The sequence below is a fragment of the Ammospiza caudacuta genome, chromosome 37 (assembly GCF_027887145.1).
Source record: "Ammospiza caudacuta isolate bAmmCau1 chromosome 37, bAmmCau1.pri, whole genome shotgun sequence".
NCBI lineage: Eukaryota > Metazoa > Chordata > Aves > Passeriformes > Passerellidae > Ammospiza > Ammospiza caudacuta.
In genome coordinates this window covers 362,291-382,048 of record NC_080629.1, presented here as the reverse complement: position 1 = coordinate 382,048, position 19,758 = coordinate 362,291, and the positions used below count along the sequence as shown (strand labels likewise).

The window sequence follows — 19,758 nt, the reverse complement described above, 5'->3', positions numbered from 1 at the left end:
CACTTTTATTCCCATTTTTTACCTTTTTTCCCCTCATTTTTTTCAGCGTTCTCCGGAGAGCTCTGGATAAAATCGCCGAGATCAAATCCCTGCTGGAGGAGCGCCGCATCGGTACGGCCGCTAGGGGGCGTGGCTTTGCCGCTCCCCTCACGGCCGGAAAAAGGGCGGGAAACTCCTCAAACCCCTTAAAACCCCTCAAAATTCCACCAAAATCCCTCAGAATTTTAAGGATTTTGGGATTTTTAAAATTATTTTTAATTCCAGCGGCAAAAATCGCCGGGATTTACAGCGAGGCTGAGCCACCAAGGAAGACGATGAGGAGGGGGGTGCTGATGACGCTGCTGCAGCAGTCGGCGATGACGCTGCCGCTGTGGATTGGGAAGCCCGGAGAAAAGTGAGGAAAAATGGGGAAAAATTGGGGAAAAAATTGGAATTTAGGGGAAAAGTGAGGGGTTTGGGAGAGTAAAGAGGGATTTAGGGGAAAAAAATGGGGATTTTTTTGAGAAAAATGGGGAATTTGGGGGGAAAAAGGGGGTTTGAGGGTGCTGAGGATGGTGCTGCTGTGGGTTGGGAAATTTGGAGGAAAATGAGGAAAAATTGGGGAAAAATTTTGGAAAAAAATGGGGATTTTGGGGGATAATGAGGGGTTTGGGATAGTAAAGAGGGATTTAGGGGGAAAAAATGGGGATTTTGTGGAAAAAATTCGGGGAATTTAGAGGGAAATAAAAGAGATTTGGGGGGAAAAAGGGGGTTTGAGGGTGCTGAGGATGGTGCTGCTGTGGGTTGGGAAATTTGGGGAAAAATGAGGAAAAATTGGGGAAAAATTTGGGAAAAAATTAAAATTTTGGGGCATAATGAGGGATTTGGGAGGATTAAGAGGGATTTAGGTGGAAAAAATGGGGATTTTGTGGAAAAATGGAAGAATTTTAAGGAAAAACAGAGATTTGGGAGGATAAAAGGGGATTTGAGGGTGCTGAGGATGGTGCTGCTGTGGGTTGGGAAATTTGGGGGAAAATGAGGAAAAATGGGAAAAAATTTGGATTTTTTTTTAATTTTTGGGGGAATTTTTGGGACTTTTTGAAGGGAATTTTAATGGGAAGTTTTGAGGAATTTTGAGGGAAATCTATGGGAAAATTTGGGTAATTTTGGGGGGGAATTTGATTGAATTCTGGGAAATTTTTAATGGGGAAATTTGATGGGGAATTGGAGGCAATTTTGGGGGGAATTTTTGGGGAATTCTTGGAGGGAATTTTTGGGGTATTTTTGAAGGGAATGTGGGGAAAATTTGGGGAATTTTTATGGGGAATTTTTGGGACTTTTTAGAAATATTGGGGAATTTTTAATGGGAATTTTTGGGAATTTTTAATGAGAATTTGGGGGAATTTTGGGGGGATTTTTTTGGAAATTTGATGGAGAATTTGAGGCTTTTTGGAGGGAATTTTTGGGACTTTTTGAAGGGAATTTTAATGGGGGAATTTTGGGGGGAAATTTTTATGGGGGATTTTGGGGACTTTTTGGAAATATTTGGGGAATTTTGAATGGGAATTTTATGGGGAACTTGAGGGAATTTTTGGGAATTTTTAATGAGAATTTGGGGGGATTTTTTTGGAAATTTGATGGGGAATTTGAGGGTTTTTGGAGGGGATTTTTGGGACTTTTGAAGGGAATTTTAATGGGGATTTTGAGACTTTTTGGAAATATTTGGGGAATTTTTAATGGGAATTTTATGGGGAACTTGAGGGAATTTTTGGGAGTTTTTAATGAGAATTTGGGGGGATTTTTTTTGAAATTTGATGGGGAATTTGAGGGTTTTTGGAGGGGATTTTTGGGACTTTTTGAAAGGAATTTTAATGGGGAATTTTTATGGGGGATTTTGGGGACTTTTTGGAAATATTTGGGGAATTTTGAATGGGAATTTTATGGGGAACTTGAGGGAATTTTTGGGAATTTTTAATGAGAATTTGGGGGGATTTTTTTTGAAATTTGATGGGGAATTTGAGGCTTTTTGGAGGGGATTTTTGGGACTTTTTGAAAGGAATTTTTATGGGGAATTTTAATGGGGAATTTTTATGGGGGATTTTGGGGACTTTTTGGAAATATTTGGGGAATTTTTAATGGGAATTTTATGGGGAACTTGAGGGAATTTTTGGGAATTTTTAATGAGAATTTGGGGGGATTTTTTTTGAAATTTGATGGGGAATTTGAGGGTTTTTGGAGGGGATTTTTGGGACTTTTTGAAGGGAATTTTAATGGGGAATTTTTATGGGGAATTTTGAGGGAAATTTTTATGGGGGATTTTGGGGACTTTTTAGAAATATTTGGGGAATTTTTAATGGGAATTTTATGAGGAACTTGAGGGAATTTTTGGGAATTTTTAATGAGAATTTGGGGGGATTTTTTTTGGAAATTTGATGGGGAATTTGAGGGTTTTTGGAGGGAATTTTTGGGACTTTTTGAAGGGAATTTTAATGGGGAAGTTTGGAGGAATTTGGCGGGAAATATTTTGGTAAATTTGGGGAAATTTTAATGGGAATTTTGGGGAATTTTTGGGGGATTTTTATGGGAAATTTCCGGATGAAAAAATCCACATTTTGGCAGAATTTCCTGCAATTTTCGGGGGGATTTTTTTGGAATTTTGAACAAAAACCGAGGATTTTCCCCCCAGACCCCCTCCCCTGTGCGGGGCCGTCCCGGCCGCGGGCGATTACGTGGCCAAGCCTGGGGACAAAGTGGCCGCCAGGGTGAAGGCGCTGGAGGGCGACGAGCAGTGGATCCTGGCCGAGGTGGTGAGCTACAGCCACGCTGCCAACAAGTGAGTCACGAAAATCCCCTTTTTCACCCCAAAATCCACTTTCTCCACCAAAAAATCCATTTTTTGGGGTCAAAATCTGTTTTTTTTTGCCCCGAAAATCGACTTCTTTGGGTCAAAAATTGACTTTTTTGGGTCAAAATCTGATTATTTGCCACAAAAATTGACTTTTTTGGGTCAAAATCTGATTTATTAGCCCCAAAAATCGACTTTTTTTGGGTCAAAACCTGACTTTTTTGGGTCAAAATCTGACTTTTTTTGGTCAAAATCTGATTTTTTTGGCCCAAAATTCAAATTTTTGTGGTTGAAATTCCTTTTTTTGAAACAAAATTCACCTTTATCAGCCCAAAATTCCCTTTTTTCACCCCAAAATCCACTTTCTCCACCAAAAAATCCATTTTTTGGGGGTCAAAATTCACTTTTTTTGGGTCAAAATCTGATTTATTTGCCCCAAAAATCGACTTTTTTGGGTCAAAACCTGACTTTTTTGGGTCAAAACCCGACTTTTTTGGGTCAAAATCTGATTTTTTTGGATCAAAATTACCTTTTTTTCAGCCCAAATTTCAAATTTTTAGGGTCGAAATTCCTTTTTTGACCCGAAATTCACTTTTTTTTGGCATCAAAATCTGATTGTTTTGGCCCAAAATTCAAATTTTTGTGGTTGAAATTCCCTCTTTTGAAACAAAATTCTCCTTTATCAGCCCAAAATTCAGTTTTTTTGGGTCAAAATCTGATTTATTTGCCCCAAAAATCAAATATTTTGGGTCAAAAATGATTTTTTTTGCCCTGTAATTACACTTTTTTCGGTCAAAATTATCTTTTTTCGGCCCAAAATTCAGATTTTTGGGGTCAAAATTCATTTTTTACATCCCAAAATCGACTTCTTTGGGTCAGAGTTCCCTTTTTTCGTCCCAAAATTCCCTTTTTTCACCCCAAATTCCACATTTTCTACTCAAAAATCCAATTTTTTGGGTCAAAATCTGATTTATTTGCCCCAAAAATCGACTTCATTGGGTCAAAATCCCCTTTTTGCACCCCAAAAAATGAAATTTTAGAGTCAAATTTGGCTTTTTTGGGCTGAAAAATTGATATTTTTGCCTCGGAGTGATGGATTTTTGTGGTTCTCCCCAGGTATGAAGTTGATGACATCGATGAGGAGGGGAAAGAGTGAGTGAGAAAAAAATCCCTCAAAATTCTGCAAAATGCCCCAAAAATTCCCCAAAAAAATCCCCAGTTATTGCCCAGAAAATCTCAATTTTTTTCTTTATTTTCCTCATAAAAATCCCAGATTTTCCCCCATAAAAATCCCATTTTCTCCCCTGGTTTTTCTTCATAAAAATCTCAATTTTTCCCCCATAAAAACCCAAATTTTTTCCTCATAAAAATCCCAAATTTCCCCCCTAAAACCCCATTTTTTGCCCATAAAAATCCCAAATTGTCCCCAGTTTTCCCCTATAAAACCCCAATTTTTGTCCATAGAAATCCAAATTTTTTCCCCATAAAAATCCCATTTTTTCCCCCAAAAAACCCCATTTTTACCCCATAAAGATCCCATTTTTCCCCCCCAAAAAAAACATTTTTACCCCATAAAAATCCCAATTTTTCCCCTTTTTTCCCTCATAAAAATCCCAAATTTTCCCTCATAAAAATCCCAACATTTCTCCAATAAAAATCCTTTTTTTTGTCAATAAGAATGCCAAATCCCCCCCTATAAAAATCCCAAATTTTCCCCAATTTTTCCCATAAAAACCACGTTTTTCTCCATAATATTTCTATTTTTTCCCAATAAAAATCCCAATTTATCTCCCTTAAAATCCCAATTTTTCCCCAAAAAATCCCAAATTTTCCCCATAAAAATCCCAAATTTTCCCCTAAAAATCCCAAATTTCCCCCCTAAAACCCCAATTTTTGCCCATAAAAATCCCAAATTGTCCCCAGTTTTCCCCTATAAAACCCCAATTTTTGTTCATAGAAATCCAAATTTTTTCCCCATAAAAATCCAAATTTTTCCCCCAAAAAACCCCATTTTTACCCCCCAAAAACCGCCATTTTTACCCCATAAAAATCCCATTTTTCCCCCATAAAAATCCCAATTTTTCCCTTTTTTCCCTCATAAAAATCCCAAATTTTCCCCTAAAAATCCCAAATTTTCTCCCAATATAAAATCTCATTTTCTCCCCAAATTTTCACGTTTTTCCCCCCAAATTTCAGGCGCCACACCCTGAGCCGCCGCCGCATCATCCCCCTGCCCCAATGGAAAACCAACCCCGAGACGGATCCCGAGGCTCTGTTCCACAAGGACCAGCTGGTGCTGGCCCTGTACCCCCAAACCACCTGCTTCTACCGGGCCCTGATCCACGCCCCGCCCCAGCGCGTGAGTCCCGCCCAAAATCGGCCAAAATCGCCCCAAAAATCCCCTCAAAAATGAAGATTTTTGGGAAAAAAATCAAAATAAATCAAAATCAAAATGGCCGCCTAGGGGGCGCTGAGGGAGCTGGGTTGCTAAGGGGCGGGGCTTGTTGCTAGGGAGGTGTTGCCATATAAGGTAATGGTTGAGGGGTTGCTAAGGGGCGGGGCTTGTTGCTAGGGTGGTGTTGCTATATAAGGGAAATGTGGAGGTAGTGCTTTATGAGGGGTTGCTAAGGGGCGGGGTTTGTTGCTAGGGTGATATTGCCATATAAGGCAATAGTGAGGTTGTGCCTTTTGAGGGGTTACTAAGGGGTGTGGCTTGTTGCTAGGGCAGTGTTGCCATATAAGGCTGTTGCTAAGGGCGTGGCTTGTTGCTAGGGAGGTATTACCATATAAGGGAAATGTGGAGGTAGAGCTTTATGAGGGGTTGCTAAGGGGCTGGGCTTGTTGCTAGGGTGGCGTTTTCATATAAGGAAAATGCCAAAGCCTTGTTTTATGAGGGGTTGCTAAGGGGCGTGGCTTGTTGCTAGGGAGGTATACCATATAAGGAAAATGTCAAAGCCTTGTTTTATGAGGGGTTGCTAAGGGGTGTGGCTTGTTGCTACGGAGGTATTACCAGATAAGGGCATTGCTAATGGGCAGGGCTTGTGGCTAGTGAGTATTTAGGGGGTTGCTAAGGGGCGTGGCTTGTTGCTAAGCAGGTATTGCCATATAAGGAAAATGCCAAAGCCTTCTTTCATGAGGGGTTGCTAAGGGGTGTGGCTTGTTTCTAAGGAGAGCCATTGCCATATTAGGTGGTTGTTAGGAGGCGTGGCTTGTTGCTAAGGAGAGCCATTGCTCTCTATGTTGCCCTCATCCACGCCCTGCCCCAGCGCATGAGTCCCACCCAAAATCGGCCAAAATCGCCCCAAAAATCCCCTCAAAAATGAAGATTTTTGGTTCAAAACCAAAATGGCTGCCTGTGGGGTGCTGAGGGAGCGGGGTTGGTAAGGGGCGGGGCTTGTTGCTAAGGAGTTAATACCATATAAGGTAATGGCAGAGAGGTTGCTAAGGGGCGGGGCTTGTTGCTCGGGTGGTGTTGCTATATAAGGGAAATGTGGAGGTAGTGCTTTATGAGGGGTTGCTAAGGGGTGGGGTTTGTTGCTAGGGTGATATTGCCATATAAGGCAATAGTGAGGTTGTGCCTTTTGAGGGGTTACTAAGGGGTGTGGCTTGTTGCTAGGGCAGTGTTGCCATATAAGGCTGTTGCTAAGGGCGTGGCTTGTTGCTAGGGAGGTATTGCCATATAAGGGAAATGTGGAGGCAGTGCTTTATGAGGGGTTGCTAAGGGGCGTGGCTTGTTGCTAAGGAACTCCATTACCATATAAGGGGGGTTGGTAAGGCAGCGTTACCTTATAAGGGGGTTGCTAAGGGGCGTGGCTTGTTGCTAAGGAGAGCCATTGCCATATATAGGTGGTTGTTAGGGGGTGTGGCTTGTTGCTAAGGAACTCCATTACCATATAAGGGGGGTTGGTTGGTTGTAAGGGGGTTGCTAAGGGGCGTGGCTTGTTGCTATTAGCCTGTTACCATATAAGGGGGTAATTTGGGGGCGTGGCTTCTTTCTAATTTGTAATTTTTACTAAAAATTTCAAATTTTGCCCCAAATTTCGCAGCCCCAGGACGATTATTCGGTGCTTTTCGAGGACACCTCGTACGCCGACGGTTACTCCCCGCCCCTGAACGTGGCCCAGCGCTACGTGGTGGCCTGCAAGGAGACCAAAAAAAAGTGAAATTTTGGGTAAAATGCGCCAAAAATCAGGAAAAATGACCCAAAATTTGGGAAGAGTGGCTTGGAATTGGGGGAGGGGTAGGGAATGGGATTTCTGGGGGGTAAAAATGGGATTTAATGGGGGAGAAATGGAAAACAATTAGATTTTTTTAACTAAGGGAAAATGGAATTTTTTTGGCAGAAAGTTGGGATTTTTAAGGGTAAGAAATGGGAAATTTTAGGGGGGAAAATTTGGGATTCTTTGGGGTAAAAATAAGGATTGTTTTTTAGGAAAAATGGGGTTTTCATGGAGGAAAAGTTGGGGTTTTTATGGGATAAAAACTAGATCTTTTATGAGGGAAAATTGGGGTTTTTTTGGGGGAAAATTGGGACTTCTGTGGGTAAAAAATGGGATTTTTTAATGGAGAATTTGGGATTTTGAGAATTAGTAAGGATTTTTTTGGTGAAAACTTAGCATTTTTCAAGGGAAAAATTTGGAGCTTTTAGGTAAAAACGGGAAATTTTGGGTGGAAATTTAAATTAGTTCTGGGGATAATTTGGGTTTTTTAGGGCATTAATTTGGAGGTTTGGGGGGAAAAAGTGGGGTTTTTCTTATCAAAACGAAAATAAAATTCCCAAAATTTGGGAAAAAATACTGAAAAATTTTGTGAGGGATGGAAGGACCCCAGAAAATGAAATTGGGGAAAAAATTGGAAAAAAAGATTATAAAGTGGGTAAAAAATGGGAATTTCATCTCTCAAAATGGCGGCCCAAAGGGAAAAGGGGAAATGACATAGGGGTGTGGCCTAACAAAGCCACACCCCTGTAAATAATTACAAACTATTAAATTTTATTATTAAAAATTTTATTACAAATAAATAAATTACAAATGGTACAGAATTCATTGTGGGCATGACATCATGTAGGGGCAGAGCTTGGGATGATGACATCATCAGGCTCTGCCCATTCCTCTTCAGGCTCCGCCTCTCCCCGGCAGCGACGAATCAGATCTCCCCATAGGAGGTGGGTGTGGCACCTGGGGGTGGGATCAGAGTGAGGAACAAGCCCCGCCCATATAAAATTTCCTTATAAGGAAATCCTTCCCTAGCAACAAACCCCGCCCCTTAGCAACCACTCAAACCATTTCCCTATAAGGAAAATGCTCCCATAGCAACAAGCCCCGCCCCTTAGCAACCACTCAAAACATTTCCCTATAAGGAAAATGCTCCCATAGCAACAAGCCCCGCCCCTTAGCAACCACTCAAACCAATTCCCTATAAGGAAAATGCTCCCATAGCAACAAGCCCCGCCCCTTAGCAACCACTCAAAACATTTCCCTATAAGGAAAATGCTCCCATAGCAACAAGCCCCACCCCTTAGCAACCAAACCATTTCCCTATAAGGAAAATGCTCCCATAGCAACAAGCCCCGCCCCTTAGCAACTACTTTAAAGCTTATCTTATAAGGAAAATGTTCCCCTAGCAACAAGCTCCTCCCCCAGGAGCTTCATAGCAACAAGCCCCGCCCCCTAGCAGCCATTTTGGGAGTTTTCACTATAAGCAAAATCTCTCTTAGCAACAAGCCGCGCCCCTTAGCAACCACTTAAACCATTTCCTTATAAGGAAAATGCTCCCCTAGAAACAGGCTCCACCCCTTAGTTTCCTAACAACAGGCCCCACCCCCTGGCAGCCATTTTGGAGCCTTCCCTTATAAGGAAAAGGAGATTTATAAACAAGCCCCGCCCCTTATATACAAGCCACGCCCCCTAACAATCATTCAGAGCCTTTTCTTATAAGGTAAAGTGCCTTTAGCAACAAGCCCCGCCCATTAGTAACAGGCTCCTCCCCTGACAGCCATTTTGGAACCTTTCCTTATAAGGGAAATCTCCCATAGCAACAAGCCCCGCCCCTTAGCAACCACTCAGACCATTTCCCTATAAGGAAAATGCTCCCATAGCAACAGGCTCCGCCCCTTAGCAACCACATATAGCTTTTCCTTATAAGGAAAATTCTTCCTAAGCAACAGGCTCCGACCCCAAGAGCTCTGTAGCAACAAGCCCCGCCCACTGGCAGCCATTTTGGAGCCTTTCCTTATAAGACAAAGCAGATTTATAAACAAGCCCCACCCCTTATATACAAGCCCCGCCCCCTAACAATCATTCAGAGCCTTTTCTTATAAGGTAAAGTGCCCTTAGCAACAAGCCCCGCCCATTAGTAACAAGCTCCTCCCTCTGACAGCCATTTTTGAGCCTTATATGGAAAAAGAACTCCTAAGAAGAAGCCATGCTCCCTGGCAGCCATTTTGCATCCTCTCCTTATAAGGAATAACTTCCTTAGAAACAAGCCCCGCCCACTGGCAGCCATCTTGGAGCCTTTCCTTATAAAAAAACAAAATTAATTCCCTTAGAAACAAGCCCCGCCCCCTGGCAGCCATCTGGAATAATTTCCTTACGATGAAAAAAAGTTTTAATAACAAGCCCCGCCCACTGGCCGCCATCTTGGAACCTTATAAGGAAAAAAGTGTTTAGAACAAGCCCCACCCACTGGCAGCCATCTTGTAATCATCCCTCATGAGGTAAAAACCCCTAAAAACCAAACTCCGCCCCTTAACAGCCATATTGAATCCTTTCCTTCTAAGGTAATAGGCTGTAAACATTAAGCCCCGCCCCCAAGCCCAAGCCACGCCCCCTTTTTTTTTACCTGGGACAGGCACCTCCCACTGGCAGCAGCTGCAGCGGCTCCGGGGCCAGGAAGAGCCGGGCCAGGCACAAGGGATGGGCGGCCATCTTGCACAGGGGGCGGGGACAGCGCAAAAGGGGCGTGGCCTGTACCTAAAAGGGGCGTAGAAACATCAAAACTCTCAAATTCCTGGTCAAACAGCAAAAATTTGCATAAATTTTTAAAGGTTTAATTGCTTTAAAAGCACACGTATTAATTAAGGATTTTTGGAGCTCTGCCCACAAGTTCTCAGGCCATGCTCACAAATTAAAATTTGCATAAATTTACATGTTTAAAACCAAAAATTCCCCATGTTTAAATTTGTATGCGTCTGAAAGCCACACCCCTTTTATGCCATGCATGAAATTTAAATAATTGAAGCCCCACCCCTTTTTCACCCTTCCCTTTATGCTCATCCTCTTTTACTATATCAAACTTTGGGCTCCTCCCACTTTATCTTATGCCCAGTTAAGCTCCACCCATTTTAAGCTTTGCCCACTTTAAGCCCTTCCTATTAGGCCACACCCACCTTACGCCCCTCCCGCTTTTAAAAATTTGTTTATGCTCCGCCCTCTTTAAATTCCTCAATTTAAGCCACACCCCTTTAAGCCCCACCCACCTCATTAACACACTCTAAACTCCTCCCCCTTTTATGCCACACCCATCGTAAGCCCTGCCCACAAAATTAAACCATCTGAAGCTCCTCCCCTTTTAGCCCCACTTTAATAAACTCCTCCCATTGAAGTCCCACCCTCTTTAAACCACGCCCACTTTTAGTCCCACCCCCTTAAGCCCCTCCCCTTACCTCCCCACACAAGCCACACCCCCAATTCTCCTCCACCACCTCTTGGCTCCGCCCCTTTTTCCTCTTAAGGCGCGGCAGCCCCGCCCCTTCCTCCTCCACCACGTGAGGGGGCGGAGCCAACTCCAGGGCGGGGCGAGGTGGGCGGAGCCAGCGGATCCTCAATGGGAGGCGGGACCACGGCGGGGCCAAAAGGAGGCGGGGCAAGAGGCGGAGGGCGAAGCTGATTGGCTGCTCCCGTGGGCGGCGAGTGGGCGGGGCCAAGAGGCGGCGGGAGGAGTTTGGATGTTGCCACGCCCACTCGAACTGGAAAAAGGGGCGGGGCTTAGGGAAATTGGATTTGAATACAAGGGGGAGGAGTTTCATTGGAATTAATGAGGTGGGCAGGGCTTAAATGGGTGTGGTTTAAAAGGTGGGAGGGGCTTAAATTAAAGGGAAACTTAATTAATTGGTGTTAATTAGAGGTTAGGAGTGCTAAATATAGCTATTAATTTTAATTATTATTTGATTTATAATTATAATAAAGGGCTAATAGGTGCTAATTAGTGATGACTTGGTGTAATTAGTCATTAGCAGCCTCTAATCAGCACTTAAAGGGCTTCAATTAACAATTAATAAATGTTAATTAACAAGTGTTAATTAGCAGCTGGATTATTGATTATTTTTCTAATTAATGATATTATATATTAGTTATTCAATTATAAGTATTATACAAGTCTAATGGATGTTAATTAGTGTTATTATTGCCAAAACGGTGCTAATTAGTCGCTAATAATCACTAATTAGCACGTAATATGTGTCAATTTTAAACTAAGAGCTGTTAGTGATTAAGAGTGCTAATTACATTTATTAATTAAAGGGATGTATTATAAATAGACGATAATAGGTTAGGTTTAATTAATTAATGCTCATGTAATTAGTAATTAATGTAGTTAATGCTAATTAAGTGTTTTCAATTATTGATTAATTAGCGTTTGATATTTGCTAATCACCATTCAACAACTGATTATTAAATTAAATTAAATTAAATGAGAAGGGAATTAATTAATATGAGGTGGGTGGAGCTTAAATGGATGGGGGATTAGAAAGTGGGTGGGGCTTAAAGAGAAAGGGGAGGAGTTTGAATATTTAATGAGGTGGGAGGTGCTTAAACATGCAAATTCTAGACTGGGAGGGGCTTAAATGAAAAGGGGAGGGGTTTGAATATTTAATGAGGTGGGCGGTGCTTAAACATGCAAATTCTAGAGTGGGAGGGGCTTAAATGAAAAGGGGGGGTTTGAATATCTAATGAGGTGGGCGGTGCTTAAACATGCTAGTTCAAGAGTGGGAGGGGCTTAAATGAAAGGGGGGAGGGGTTTGAATATTTAATGATGTGGGCGGTGCTTAAACATGCAAATGCGAAGTGGGAGGGGCTTAAATGAAAATGGGGAGGAGTTTGAATATTTAATTATGTGGGCGGTGCTTAAACATGCGAATGCACGGGTGGGAGGGGCTTAAATGAAAAGGGGAGGGGTTTGAATATTTAATGAGGTGGGTGGTGCTTACTCATGCAAATGCAAGAGTGGGAGGGGCTTAAATGAAAAGGGGGAGGGGTTTGAATATTTAATGACGTGGGCAGTGCTTAAACATGCGAATTCAAAAGTGGGAGGGGCTTAAATGGAAGGATCTGTATATTTAATGAGGTAGGCGGGGCTTAAGTGAAAATGGGAGGGGCGTGGATATTTAATGAGGTGGGCGGGGCTTAAAAGGGGGCGTGGCTCACCCTGAGGGCGGCGACGTCGGAGGGGAAGCCGTGGACGAAAAGTTCCATTTCCCTTTTGGTTGGGGGAAAAAATTGGTTTAAATGTCTCAAAATTCGTCGAAAATCGAAAACAAATTTAAAAATTAATTTTGCAAATTATTTGGATTATTTCAATTTAATTAGGGATTCTTGAAATCGCCCTTAAACCCACCAAAACCCCTTCAAACTCCCCTTCAAAAATCCCTTTTTAGGCCCCTTTAAACATCCCAAATCCCCTCAAATCCTTTAAAATCCCTTTAAACCCCTCAAAATCCACTTTAAATCCCCAAAACCCCGATTTTAATCCCAATAAATCCCTAAAATCCCACTTAAACCCCATTAAATCCCCTTTAAATCCCCCTTAAACCCCATAAATCTCATTTTTAATCCCCTCCAATCCCATTTAACTCCCCTAAATCCCCTTTAAATCCCATTAAACCCCAAAATCCCCCTTAAATCCCATTTTAAATCCCCTTTAAATATCCTTTAAACCGTCTATAACTCCCTTTTAATCCCATTTAATCCCCAAATCCCCATTTAACCCCCTAAAATCCCATTTAAATCCCATTTAAACCCTCTTTTAATCCCATTAAACCCCAAAATCCCCTTTAAATCCCCTTTAAATCCATTTTAAATCCCATTTTAATCCCATTTAACCCCCAAAACCCCTTTAAATCCCCACTTTTTTCCCATTTAAAAACCCCCCCAAATCCCCTTTAAACCCCATTTAACCCCCATTTAACCCCCTAAATCCTCCTCAAACCCCTCCAAAATCCCCTTTTAATCCCATTAAACCCCCCGAAATCCAATTTTTAACCCACATTTAACCCCCAAATCCCCCTTAAATCCCATTTGAAATCACCATTAAATCCCATTTAACCCCCCCAAATCCCCATTAAACCCCATAAATTCCATTTAAATCTCCTTTTAATCCCATTTAACCCCCCTAAATCCCCATTTAACCCCATAAATTCCATTTAAATCCCATTTAACACCCCCAAATCCCTCATTAACCCCCTCAAATCCCATTTAAATCCCATTTAACCCCCCCAAATCCCCCATTTAACCCTCCCAAATCCCCATTAACCCCCTCAAATCCCCTTTAAATCCCATTTAACCCCCCCAAATCCCCCTTTAACCCCCTAAAATCCCATTTAAATCCAATTTAAATCCCATTTAAATCCCATTTAACCCTCCCAAATCCCCCATTAATCCCCTAAAATACCATTGAACCCCCCCAAATCCCCATTTAAATCCCATTTAACTCCCCCCAATTCCCCTTTAACCCTCCCAAATCCCCCATTAACCCCCTAAAATCCCATTTAAATCCCATTTAACCCCCCCAAATCCCCATTTAACCCACTCAAATCCCCTTTAAATCCCCATTTAACCCCCCTAAAACCCCCTTTAACCTCCCCAAATCCCCCATTAACCCCCTAAATTCCATTTAAATCCCATTTAACCCCCCCAAATTCTCATTTAACCCCCTCAAATCCCCTTTAAATCCCATTTAACTCCCCCAAATCCCCATTTAACCCTCCCAAATCCCCCATTAACCCCCTAAATTCCATTTAAATCCCCATTTAAATCCCCTTTAACCCTCCCAAATTCCCCATTAACCCCCTGAAATCCCCATTTAAATCCCATTTAACCCCCCAAATTCCCCATTTAACCCCCCCAAATCCCTCATTAACCCCCCCAAATCCCCATTTAAATCCACTTTAACCAATCCCCATTTAACCCCCTAAATTCCATTTAAATCCCCTTTTAATCCCATTTAACCACCCCAAATCCCCCGTTAACCCCCTAAAATCCCCTTTAAATCCCATTTAACCCCCCCAAATCCCCATTAACCCCTCAAATTCCCCATTTAACACCCCCAAATCCCCATTTAACCCCCCCAAATCCCCCATTAACCCCCTAAAATCCCCTTTAAATCCCATTTAACCCCCCCAAATCCCCCTTTAACCCCCTAAAATCCCATTTAAATCCCATTTAACCCTCCCAAATCCCCCATTAATCCCCTAAAATACCATTGAACCCCCCCAAATCCCCATTTAAATCCCATTTAACTCCCCCAAATTCCCCTTTAACCCTCCCAAATCCCCCATTAACCCCCTAAAATCCCATTTAAATCCCATTTAACCCCCCTAAAACCCCCTTTAACCCCCCCAAATCCCCATTTAAATCCCCATTTAACCCCCCAAATCCCCATTTAACCCCACCAAATCCCCATTTAACCCCCCCCAAATCCCTCATTAACCCCCTTAAATCCCATTTAAATCCCCCTTTAACCCCCCAAATTCCCCATTTAACCCCCCCAAATCCCCATTAACCCCCTAAAATCCCCTTTAAATCCCCTATAACCCCCCAAATCCCCCTTTAACCCCCTAAAATCCCCTTTAAATCCCCTATAACCCCCCAAATCCCCATTTAAATCCCATTTTAACCCCTCCCACCCCCCCCAAATCCCCCTCAAACCCCCCAAACCCCCTCAGGTTCCCCCACCAGGGCCCTCTCCCGCTGGTCCTCCGCGCTCCCCCTCGGCTCCGGCCGCCGTTGTGCTGCCGGAGGCGGCGCCGCGGATCCACCGTGAACCCGACGTAGGTTCGGCCCCGGCAGCGGCCGCGGGGAGCGGCGGAGCGGAGCAGATACACCGCCCTCATGGCCGCCATCGCCGGCCCACAGCGCCCCGCGGCCGCTTCCGGTGAGACGCAAAGCACTTCCGCCTCGCTATGGGGGGATATTTGTGCCTCGGTACCCACAATGCACCGCGGCCACTTGTGGTTTAAGGGAAACGCTTTTGCCTCGGTAACAGGGAGGATTTGTGCCTCGGTACCCACAATGCACCGCGGCCGCTTCCGGTGAGACGCAAAGCACTTCCGCCTCGCTATGGGGGGGGATTTGTGCCTCGGTACCCACAATGCACCGCGGCCACTTGTGGTTTAAGGGAAACGCTTTTGCCTCGGTAACAGGGAGGATTTGTGCCTCGGTACCCACAATGCATTGCGGATTCTGTCGGCGGAAGGGTACTACTTCCGCCTCGGTAAGGGGAGGATTTGTGCCTCGGTACCCACAATGCACCGGGGAATCTTTCGATTGAAGGGTACTACTTCTGCCTCGCTATGGGGGGGGGATTTGTGCCTCGTTACCCACAATGCACCGCGGCCACTTGTGGTTTAACGGAAACGCTTTTGCCTCGGTAACAGGGAGGATTTGTGCCTCGGTACCCACAATGCACCGGGGAATCTTTCGATTGAGGGGTACTTTTTCCGCCTCGGTAAGGGGAGGATTTGTGCTTCGGTACCCACAATGCACCGGGGAATCTTTCGATTGAAGGGTACTACTTCTGCCTCGGTAAGGGGAGGATTATTGCCTCGTTACCCACAACGCACCGCGGCCACTTCGGTTTAAATGTAATCACTTCCGCCTCGGTAAGGGGAGGCTTTGTGCCCCGGTACCCACAATGCACCACGCATACTTCCGGTTAAACGGAACAAGTTCTGCCACGGTAAAGAGAAATTTTTTGCCTCGGTACCCACAATGCATTGCGACCTTTACAGAAGCTCCAGGTATTTTTGCCTCGGTAAAAATGGCGGCGGTTTTGCCTCGGTACCCACAATGCATTGCAGTTCCACAGGCGAACTTTCGGCGTATTTTTGCCTCGGTAAAAATGGCGGCCGGTTTTGCCTCGTTACCCACAACGCTTTGCGACTCGCACAGCGAATTTCTGGGTTGTTTTTTACCTCGGTAAAACGCCAGCGGTTTTGCCTCGGTACCCACAATGCGCCGCGATCCCTTCGACCGTGAGGGACTGGGGCACGTTCCGGTCCTTACTGGTGTCACTGGTGCGTTCAGTGATGTCACTTCTCCCTTACTGGTCCCATACTGGTGTCACTGGTGTCTTTAGTGACTGGTCCCTCATGTAATGGCAGCGTTTTACTTCCGCCTCGTTACCCACAATCCTTTGCGAAACCTTCACCCCCCCGTGCCTCGTTACCCACAATGCATTTCTTCTGTTACCGCCTCGGTACCCACAACACATCGCGCAGAGCGGAAGTGACGCAGCCGGAAGCGGAAATGGAGCCTCCCACAGCCGAGGAGCTGCGGCTGCGGCTCCAGGAGCGGCTCCAGGCCGAGCACGTGGTAATTAATTCGTTAATTAATTGATTAAGCGTTAATTGCCGCTGGAAGCAGGTTCATTAGGCTGGGATGGGGGCAATTAGCCGGAATGGCGGTTAATGAGCGGTTGGGGGTCGGTAATTCGGCGGGGGAGGGGTTATATAGAGTTAATTAGGCTAATTAGGGTATTAATAAGGACTGGGAGGGGTTAATTAGTGATGAGAGGTGTTAATTAAGAGATGGAAGGGCTTACTAGGGGCTTAGTTAACAGCACTTATTATGGTCAGTGCTTAATTAGGCTTAATGAGTCAATGCTAATTAAGGTTTTATTAACCCCATACGTGATTTAATTAGTGCCTAATTACCTCCTAATTAACGCCTATTCGCTGCTAGTTAGTAAGTAATGGTAGCTAATTATCCATTATCGGCTGTTAATTAGTAGTTTGGGATTGTTCTTTAGAGGCTGGTGGGGGCTAATTAGTAATTAAGGCTTGTTAATTAGTAATTAAAGTGCGAAAATCATAACCCTTTAATTAGCGGGTTCTTAGTTGTAATTATAAATTAATGGCTATTAATAAGTGTTTGACAGAAATCAATTTGTTTTTACTTGGTGTTAATTAGTGTTAATTATTTCTAAGTAATTGCATTATTTATTGGGAATTAGATTGCAGTTGTAATAGAAGTCTAATTGGTGTTAATGATTGTTAATTACTTCCAAAATTATGGTAATGAGTTCCTAATAACTGCTGCTTAGCCCTGAATTAATATTAATTAGCACATAATTGGTAATAATAAGCGGTTGGGGGTGTTAATTATATTTATTAATTAAAGGACTTATTAATAAGAGAGGCTAATGGGGGTAATTAATACTAATTAATTGATTTTTACAAACGAATGATTAGCATTTATTGTGAGGTAATTACCAAATAACTACTGATAATAACCACACAACATTGTTTAAATAATAATTATAAATTAATCATTATTAATTGTTATTTGTGGGGGTTGGGCGCGGGGTTAGCGAGCGCTAATTAACGTTAATTAGCGCTAATTGCAGGAGGTGCAGGACTCCCCCCAGCTGTGCCAGGGCAGCTTCCGCGTTTTCGTCGTTTCCGGAATTTTCCGCGGCCTCAAAACGCTCCAGAGGCACCGGTGGGGGCGGGGCCTAAAGGGGGCGGGGCCTAAAGGGGGCGGGGCTTGGATTGAGGGGGTTGTATGGGGGGAAATGGGCGGGGCTTGTGTGGGTTTTAATAGGAAATGGGCGGGGCTGAAATTGGGTGGGAAGGGGGAAGGGGCGGAGCTTCAGTTGGGAAAGGGGCGGGGCCAAAGATGGTTAAAGTAAGGAAAGGGGCGGGGCTTAATTTGGGGTTTCATTGGGAAAGGGGCGGGGCTTAAATGGGGTTCCAATTGGAAAGGGGCGGGGCTCAATTTGGGGTTTTAATAGGAAAGGGGCGGGGCTTAATTTGGGGTTTCAATGGGAAAGGGGCGGGGCATAAATGGAGTTTTAATAGGAAAGGGGCGGGGCTTAAATGGGGTTTTACTGGGAAAGGGGCGGGGCTTAAATGGGGTTTTAATACGAAAGGGGCGGGGCTTTAATGGGGTTTTACTGGGAAAGGGGCGGGGCTTATATGGGGTTTCAATGGGAAAGGGGCGGGGCTTTAATGGGGTTTTACTGGGAAAGGGGCGGGGCTTTGTACAGTACGAATGGGGAAGGGGTGGGGCTTAAATGGGAATGAGATTGGGAAGGGGCGTGGCTTTAGTGGCATTGAAAGGGGGAAATGGGCGGGGCTTAAATGGGATTTTTTTTTAAATGGGCGGGGCTTGGTTTGATTTATTGTGAAGTGGGTGGGGCTTTAGAGGGTTTAAAGAGGACAGGGGTGTGGCTTAATGGGTTTTAATAAAAAGGGGCGGGGCTTAATTGGAGTGAAAATATTGAATGGGCGGGGCTTAAATGGGATTTTTTTTTAAATGGGCGGGGCTTGGTTTGATTTATTGTGAAGTGGGTGGGGCTTTAGAGGGTTAAAATAGGAGATGGGTGTGGCTTAATGGGTTTTAATAAAAAGGGGCGGGGCTTAAATGGAGTTAAAATATTGAATGGGCGGGGCTTAAATGGGTTGAAATGGGGAAGGGGTGGGGCCTAAATTGGGATTTATGGGGAAGGGGTGGGGGCTTGAGTAGGTGGGCGGGGTTTAAAGTTAATACGCAAAAGGGGCGGGGCTTCAAGGGTGTTAGGGGCATAAGAGGTGTTTTAATTAAGGGATTAATTAATTACATGACACGGTTAATGTGGGATTTTAATAGGTGGGTTAGTTAATTATTGGGTTATTAATAATTATGTGGGGGGGTCCATTGAGGGGTTTTAGTGGATGGATTAATTAATGGATTGTTTAATTAATCATTGGGGGTTAATGAGGGGTTTTAGTAGACGGATTCAATAATTAATGGATTAATTAATGAATAAAGCGAAGACAATTAATGGGGGTGGTAATGAAGGGTTTATTAACTAAATAATGGCGCTAATTAATGGCTAATTACCGTGCAGGCTCGTTAACGAGGCGCTGAAGGAGGAGCTCGGCCGCATCCACGCCCTGGAGCAGCGAACCCTGACCCCGGAACAGTGGGAGGAGGAGCGCGGCTCATTAGCATAAATTTGCATACCAAATTCTCCCCCATCTCAGCTTCATCTTCATGGATTTGCATAAATTATCACAGCCTGGCTCTGATTGGTTGAAGCCACGCCACCTTTAGGGCCTTAAATGGAGGTGGGAGGGGGCGGTGCTGTCGCTCATTTGCATTAATTTGCATAAAGGCAATAAACATTCCTCATTTGCATGTAGTGTATATGTCGTCCTTGAGTGAGGGCAGGTTTGGGAAGGGGTTCATTTTCATTAATTTGCATAAAGGCAACAAACACCTCTCATTTGCATATAGTGGTGACACCGTCTATTGGTAATGTGTACCTTTAATATTGGGTTCATTTGCATAAATTTAATATTCATCATTTGCATATTGTGGTTATATTGTCTTTAGACGAGGGTGGGTTTGGGGTTTGGGTTGATTTGCATAAATTTGCATGGCGGCAATAAGCATTTCTCACTTGCATATAGTGGTGATGTCATCTCTGGGTTGAAAGAAGCTTTGCCATAGAGTTTATTTGCATAAATTTGCTTATCGGGAACAAAAATTACTCATTTGTATATTGTGCTGACACCCTTGGATGAGGACGGCTTTTGGATAGTGTTGATTTGCATAAATTTGCATAAATTAGGGGTCATTTAGGGGGGCGCCCATTTAAACCCCGACGGTTTCTTTTCTCTCGCGGTGCATTGTGGGTAACGAGGCGGAAGCAACTCCGTGTTTCCGCAATGCATT

General features: G+C 43.8%; 3 protein-coding genes across 4 annotated transcripts in view; 2 read left to right on the top strand and 1 right to left on the bottom strand.

Moving 5' to 3' along the window:
- SGF29 (SAGA complex associated factor 29) overlaps nucleotides 1–19,758 on the top strand; it is a 65,921-nt gene that overhangs the window by 3,392 nt on the left and 42,771 nt on the right. The window contains exons 4-9 of one of the 2 annotated variants that reach the window (XR_009275902.1): nucleotides 47–111; nucleotides 265–394; nucleotides 2,666–2,812; nucleotides 3,941–3,976; nucleotides 5,021–5,183; nucleotides 6,871–7,472. Coding sequence is in view for 1 of the 2 variants with exons in the window: in XM_058823031.1 (XP_058679014.1) it covers nucleotides 47–111; nucleotides 265–394; nucleotides 2,666–2,812; nucleotides 3,941–3,976; nucleotides 5,021–5,183; nucleotides 6,871–6,987 (658 nt within the window). In the remaining variant the exon portion in view is untranslated. Of the gene's footprint in view, nucleotides 1–46; nucleotides 112–264; nucleotides 395–2,665; nucleotides 2,813–3,940; nucleotides 3,977–5,020; nucleotides 5,184–6,870; nucleotides 7,983–19,758 lie in introns of those variants that run through there. The other variant, XM_058823031.1, reaches the window with a different exon arrangement.
- On the bottom strand, nucleotides 7,814–14,951 carry SLX1A (SLX1 homolog A, structure-specific endonuclease subunit). The gene is made up of 5 exons (XM_058823032.1): nucleotides 14,773–14,951; nucleotides 12,247–12,298; nucleotides 10,488–10,790; nucleotides 9,665–9,795; nucleotides 7,814–8,001 (listed from the first exon to the last, which is right to left on the bottom strand). Exons 1-5 carry the CDS (start codon nucleotides 14,937–14,939, stop codon nucleotides 7,884–7,886), a joined length of 771 nt encoding a protein of 256 aa, XP_058679015.1. The 5' UTR covers nucleotides 14,940–14,951; the 3' UTR covers nucleotides 7,814–7,883.
- On the top strand, nucleotides 16,073–19,218 carry BOLA2B (bolA family member 2B). Its single transcript, XM_058823033.1, has 3 exons — nucleotides 16,073–16,410; nucleotides 17,444–17,538; nucleotides 18,929–19,218. Exons 1-3 carry the CDS (start codon nucleotides 16,270–16,272, stop codon nucleotides 19,032–19,034), a joined length of 342 nt encoding a protein of 113 aa, XP_058679016.1. The 5' UTR covers nucleotides 16,073–16,269; the 3' UTR covers nucleotides 19,035–19,218.